The sequence below is a fragment of the Rhizopus microsporus genome (assembly GCF_002708625.1).
Source record: "Rhizopus microsporus ATCC 52813 unplaced genomic scaffold scaffold_19, whole genome shotgun sequence".
Taxonomy (NCBI): Eukaryota; Fungi; Mucoromycota; class Mucoromycetes; order Mucorales; family Rhizopodaceae; genus Rhizopus; species Rhizopus microsporus.
This window is the reverse complement of record NW_019671934.1, coordinates 126,999-133,461: the sequence shown is the minus strand read 5'-3', so window position 1 is coordinate 133,461 and position 6,463 is coordinate 126,999. Positions and strand designations below refer to the sequence as shown.

Below are 6,463 nucleotides of genomic sequence, written 5' to 3'. Positions count from 1 at the left end.
TTGTGCGATGAAAAGTGGAAGTTCTTTCAAAGACATTGGCAACTGAATATGGGCAATTTCGACCATTGGATAGAAGCCATTTCTTGTACCATCAGTCAAATAGAATGTCACATGATGTCCTTATTCAACATGATAAAAATCAAAGAAAGAGTGTTAATATGTCTTTTTTTGCATTCAAAATAAAAACAGAAAAACTTACCAACGACAAGAAACGACAGGACAAATTTGCTACGATACGTATCAATAGCGTTTTTTGCTAAGAGCGCCAATCGCACTAAGTCTTTTCCGACTAGCTTGTGATTCAGCGCATGGGATGCCGGTTTCACTTCTCCATATCCTACTGTTTGCCCGATCTCCGTGCCTATCACCATGCTGATTGTAGAATCAGGTCTGGCCAGTAACAATGACATCTCACTGGATTTGCACTCGTCATTGGCAACAGAAGTCCTAAAGTACGCGAAAATGACAAAAAAATTGAGCTTGCGTTTGACTGAAATTTTTCTTTTCATACCAGCGAAACATGACGTGCTTCATGAGGTTTTCCAACAATGGACTGATAGCCGCAGTGGTATATCTTGTAATCAACTCCAATTCATCAACCTTCTGACTGATTGGTTCCAGTGGTAATTGTTCAAGTCTACAGGCAAATGTTGATTGACATATAATGAATAAACGTTATGACTTGCGTTCTTCCTTATTCGCCCTTACAGATTTCGAAAGCAAAATAGTATCCTGTTGTGGACATCGTTGCTGGCAACCATGAGAGCCATCAATTTTTGAGAATCTTGGAACTCTGTAATCTTCTTTCTGATGCAATTTTACATAACTGATAAATAAGCTACAGCCATTTTTTCACTCTCTTGATTATGCCTTCACGATTTTTTCAGCATCAAGCCGAGTATATTGATCAAATTCGCACGACCGAATGCCATATCCTTCCAGCAAATATCCAATAAGGCCTTCACATATTTCACGTCCTATGAACTGGTGAAGATCACTGTTGGTGCGGGATGGCTTTAGCAAGAGGATTGATGACAATGCCAAGACGTGCTGGACATGGGATTCGTACGTCAAGAGACGCGGTTCGTCAATGATCGTTTTCACATAATGGCTAAATTCGTGAAAACCCTTGGTAATGTCGATGTTCTGAAAGACAAGATGGTCATTGTCTGGGCAACAAAAAATCCAGCCTAACTTGATTATATCGTCAGGCGCAGTAATGATCCTAAAACAAATGAAATTTAGAAAACCAAATCATTGTCATACAAAATATTTCAAATACCCATTTTCAGGCTGAGATGCCATGACATGGCTCAAGTCACAATGCTTTCGCAGTTCCTCTTTCACAACGAAGGTCTCCTTACAAGAGACACAACCATAATGAACCACGATGGAGTAGCCAAGTCGTTCATACTTTTGAACATTCGCTTGACTGTACATACTAAAATTACGGTGACCAGAGAGAAGACGTTCCACTTTTTTCTGATGAATAGCAGCGATATGGTTCACGGCTTTTTGATTCGACTGATACGACCTGTCGCAATAAGGACATGTTTTTTTCAACAAAATAATGGTTTTGTTGGAATTTACAATATCACTAGAGGACATAGTTTTTGTATCTCTGCGAACGAACAAAAAGAACAACATTTTTTTTTTTTTTTTTGGATAGCCTTTTTTTTTTTTTCTGATTGTCCACTTACTGTTTTCCCCTAATCGCACATTCGTTTGGATCATTACATAAGTTGTCTATTTCGACACTTGTCCCAACACTGGTAAGAATGCGAGGCGAAACCTTTGAAATGACTTTGCTTCACACTGTTACAGGCTTCTGTAATCCTCTTGGACAAAGTGTCTTCCTGCAAGAACCTGTGACGCTTAACCTTACACTTTGCCACTGCCCAGAATTGTTCAATTGGGTTAAGCTCAGGAGAGTAAGTAGGAAGATACACACATTTATATCCCCGATACTTAATGTACTTCTTTATGTTTTCATGTGTGTGAATGGGTGCATTATCTATAACAATATAGTGGCCTTTCATATGTGGATGTTTGTCCATTTCATCGAATGTCGTTTTTAAGAAACTGATATAGTGACCAGTAACAGTTCCTGAGCTTATATATCCATCAGATTTTCTCTTCTTTGCAGGCCTAGGTTTCTTTACACCGACGGTTATCAAACCTGAGGCAGAAATAGCACCCAATATAGATACTGTATTTGCTCTCGTAGTAGGCCTGGTTACAATAGCACGAGTACCTTTATTGGACCAGGCTCTTGAGCGTTTCATATTTATATCAAAAGCAGACTCGCCAAGAAACACGCAATTCGTCAGAAAGTCCATGTCTGTATTTTTCCCATTGACAAACCCAATTGTGTCGCTCCTCAATCTTTGCTGGACTATTTCTCTCAATAGAATGAAAATCTGCTTTTTCCAGCGAAAGGTTGCACTCACGTCTCATAAAGTTATTAACAGTGCTGTGTGATACTTTAAGACCATGAAATCGCTTCAGTAGATGCTCAGTCACTTCAACAACAGTAGCAGAGGGATTAGCATCAATGAAGTTGATAACAGTCGCTTTATGCTCTTCAGTTAAGGTGCACTTACGACCGGTCTTTTTACAGCTCTCAAAAATACTGTCAGGACATGCATTATACTGACTAACCCACCTATAAGCTGTTCGAGGGTGAATACCCAACTGCTTTGCTGCAGCTGAAGCAGTCATACACTTTTCAATCTTCAGATCGAAAAACCTAGCTTTATCCTGGACTGTATAACGCACATAGTCCCGTTTTGGTTTTGCCTCCTTTATGAACATCTTCATTCTTTTGGCTTTTCTAATGACATTGGGCAAGTCAGAGATGATTCATTGGGGACTGCATTTCTCAAGTACTCTGTATGAGTAGCAGTAGTCTCAACAATGAACTCATTCTGATCAACAATATAGTCCATGGGCTCAGGACCACCATTCTCATCAATAACATTCTCATGTCCATCCTCATATAGAAATATAGTACTCATGTTGAATTGTAAAGTATTAAAAAGAAAAAGTATCAGAAGAAAAAATGCTCACTCTCTCTTTATATTTTTCGAGTGCTGACCAATGACATCATTTTTAATTGACCAGTGACATTGATTTTGATTGGTTGTGACAATACTTGTCGGAAGCACTGTATGTCTAATGAGCTCTTTTTCTGCATTTTATACGTTACACATACCTATACGAACAATTGAGACATACAGAACTACATAAGACAGCAACAATGACCCATGGTTTACGAGGTCGCAAGCTCACTGTGTCTGCTCTTTCAAATGAGCAGACTCAAAATCTGCATAAGCAATTTGAGACCAAACGTCGCAGGCTCGTCTGTACCAATTGCCAAGCAAGCGGCTCTTTCAACTGCAAAGGGGCCACAGCTGGCGATCCCCCTCAACCTAGTTTCTTGTGCAAAAGTCGTAACTTGTACTGCAATGCACATGCCATGGCGAACATGCTTCAGTCGGTCTCAACAGCAACTGATCTACCCTCTGATTCCTCCGTTCAGGAATCAATGGAAATTTCTGGATCCCAATTCACAAGCTCCGATATCAATGCTCTACCTTCAGGTGTAACTATTGCAGATCTGCAACTAACAATTGAAAAATTGTATGCCGAACTCAAACAGACCCAAGCGGAACTCAAACAAGCTCGGGAAGAAGTCCAAGTTTTGCGCAACCAACAAGTACATACTGGTACTCAGCCTATTTCTGTTTCAAATAGTTCTCAATTCCCACCTCTGCCCTCTGCCTCTCAATCGCTCCCTCCCTGGCGCGACCCAGCCCGCCTTAGTCTTCTCAAAGCTTCAATATTGGAACAACGTCAACAACGACGCTTACAACGACAGGAAATCGCTGCCCGATTCTTGCAGCCGCCCTCTGAGAACCAAGGTTTCCAATATATATTCGTTCCCACTAAAGCCCGTGTCCCTATCGGGCAATTACACATTCGCCTTCATAAATTAGATATTAATAACAGTCGCATTCTTGACATCCACTACCCTACTCGTAACACTGTGGCCCTTCTTGTCCATAACGATTATGCTCCCGAACTGAAATCTCACCTCCAGAAATTCAAAGTGCGCATTATAGACAATTTTGATCCTTGTGATGGATCGATCCTCATGGACCCTAAAAATGACCAATGCTCTAAAGAAGAACGCGACCATCTTGCTCTCAAGTTCCATTGTGAACGTGTCAGAAGAGCCCTTTTCTACATCCGTGCTCCAGTTAAGGCGATCGTAGCTCGTTATTTCTACACCTAAAAATGGATTGACAAGTCCACTCTCGATGAAATATTCCTACCAGAATAAACCATCCAACCGATGTCTTCGAAGTCGATGACGACTTAGTCATGCACCTCTCGAATAATGAAGATAACCACTCACAGCTATAATGAATACTATCAGCATATCATTATTCAACGCTACTAGTCTACCTAAACATGCTATCTCACCACTCCTTAAAGTAGCTGAATCCTCTTCCGTTCTTTTAATTACTGAATCATGGCTTCTCCCACCTAACAAGTATCTAATATCATAGCAACAATTTCACACCTATGGTCAACCTATCCAATCGAGTATGAATCGAGGTAGTCTTGGTATAGCTCTACTAGTTAACCCTTCCAATCCCTTCCAATCCCTTCCCAGTACAGCATATTCCTCACAAGAATGACATTTTAGCTAAGTATGCCTTGTCTTTCACTATTTCAAAATACCTTGTTCACTGTCTTCATTTACCTCTTTCTTTGCCACACGCCGAATTTTCCAATATTCTCAACTTGCTTCCTCTAAATATGCCTAACACTGAATCCACCATCATTTGTGGCGATCTCAATGCACGGATAGGCAAAGTTACTGGAGACACTTTACATAATCACCGAGAACAGTTACTATACGAATGAATCAATTCTCACAATATGACAATATGGAATGAACGACTAGCATATGGATCACCCACTTTTATGAACTATTCTGGCAGCAGTATTATCGACTACTTTATTAGTACAACAGAACTGCCATACTCAAACTTAATAATTCGGGACGACCTACCGCTTGACTCCTATCACAAGTTTATGACCCTATCCTTTCAAGCATCAGCTCCACCTCAGAGGCCCCTCCCACCTAAAAGGATCTTGTGGCACTTGGGCAAGTTAAAAGATGAAAAGTTAAGAGCTCAATACAATAATCGCTTTTCCCATCTTACTAAGGATCTTATACCTACTACTGCTCCCTCCTTTGACAACAGAGCCTCTGCATCGGCATATATTGAAAAACTCAATTACAACCTATGTCAAGCGATCTACCAATCTCTGGATGAGGTATGTGGCCGTAATACGCGACAATGGTGCAACCCCTTGCAACAATTCTGGACAGCTGATTTGCAAGAGGTCTTCGAACTTAAGGAACACTACTATAGAAAATGGTGTAAATCACAAGGGATTAATTGTCTCAAATACTGGCTCCTTCATCAAGAAGCTAAGGTGAAGCTACGTCGGATGATTTTAAAACGAAGAAGAGACACATGGAAAGAGTTCTGTGATAAAATAGAACAAGGGGAGTATACCAAAGCCATCGCAAAATTATGTAAAATTCGTAAAAATAGAAACCTAAAGCCTCCTTTTTCTACTATAGACGGCCCGCAACATGCAGCTAACGTGATGGCCTCCCACATACAAGCAATCTACTCTGGCCGATTGCTCCAAGGTGTAGAGCAGACCCATTCCTCCCTATCTGAGTCCACTCCATTTGCGAGAGAAACTTGCCCTATTACGTTGGATGATGTACAAGCAGCACTTAGGCAATTACCATCTAACAAGGCTCCAGGTCCTGATCATTTACGTCAAGAAACACTCGCCCCTTTACAGGCTAATCTTGCAGATATCTTGCTATTTTTGTTCCAATTATGCTGGACCTGGTCCTATACACCTGCGGACTGGCGAATAGCGCAAGTTGTACCGATTTATAAAAAAGGCGACCCAGCAGAGCCAGGTAACTATCGGCCAATTAGTCTAACGTCCGTCTTCAGAAAAATATTAGAACGCTGTATCTACAGCTTTTTGGTAGCTAATAGCCCTCCCCTGGGCATAGCTCAAGGCGGCTTCCGTGAGTCCAGAGGATCTTTAGACCAAGCTCCCTGTCTAGCCGAAATATGCAACATCCTACGCCGCTTTCATCATATAACCCCAGTACTGGCCTTTTTAGACATAAAGTCGGCATATGATACTGTGGATCGTCGTTGTATTTGAAAAAACCTAGAGCAAACATCACCTGCTGCATTGGTTAGCTTGCTTCAGAGTCTATTTGATGAGGTCCAGGTAGAAGTCCTACTCAATAATGCAATATCTACTCGTTTCTCGCCAGCCACTGGTGTCCTCCAGGGATCAATTCTCTCTCCGTTTTTGTATTCTATATACATTAACGAGTTATCTC

The 6,463-nt window shown here is 41.1% G+C and overlaps 2 protein-coding genes across 2 annotated transcripts; one reads left to right on the top strand and one right to left on the bottom strand.

Moving 5' to 3' along the window:
• On the bottom strand, positions 1-1,656 carry RHIMIDRAFT_263899 (uncharacterized protein). The gene is made up of 5 exons (XM_023611715.1): positions 1,283-1,656; positions 871-1,225; positions 709-818; positions 512-637; positions 1-447 (listed from the first exon to the last, which is right to left on the bottom strand). The coding sequence occupies exons 1-5, from the start codon at positions 1,303-1,305 to the stop codon at positions 108-110; spliced, it is 954 nt and encodes a 317-aa protein (XP_023462794.1). The 5' UTR covers positions 1,306-1,656; the 3' UTR covers positions 1-107.
• Positions 1,657-3,428: 1,772 nt separating this feature from the next.
• Positions 3,429-3,840, top strand: RHIMIDRAFT_263894 (uncharacterized protein; the record flags this gene model as incomplete). The annotated part of the gene is made up of 1 exon (XM_023611714.1): positions 3,429-3,840. A coding segment is annotated over exon 1 (255 nt), but the record flags the coding sequence as incomplete, so codon positions are not given.
• Between the last annotated feature and the right edge of the window lie 2,623 nt (positions 3,841-6,463).

Coding starts and splice junctions, on each gene's coding strand:
- RHIMIDRAFT_263899 (XM_023611715.1), bottom strand. CDS start 1,305: ATGGCATCTCAGCCTGAAAATGG. Junction 1,226..1,282: donor GCATCTCAGCCTGAAAATGG/GTATTTGAAATA, acceptor CATTTGTTTTAG/GATCATTACTGCGCCTGACG. Junction 819..870: donor ATGCTGAAAAAATCGTGAAG/GCATAATCAAGA, acceptor TCAGTTATGTAA/AATTGCATCAGAAAGAAGAT.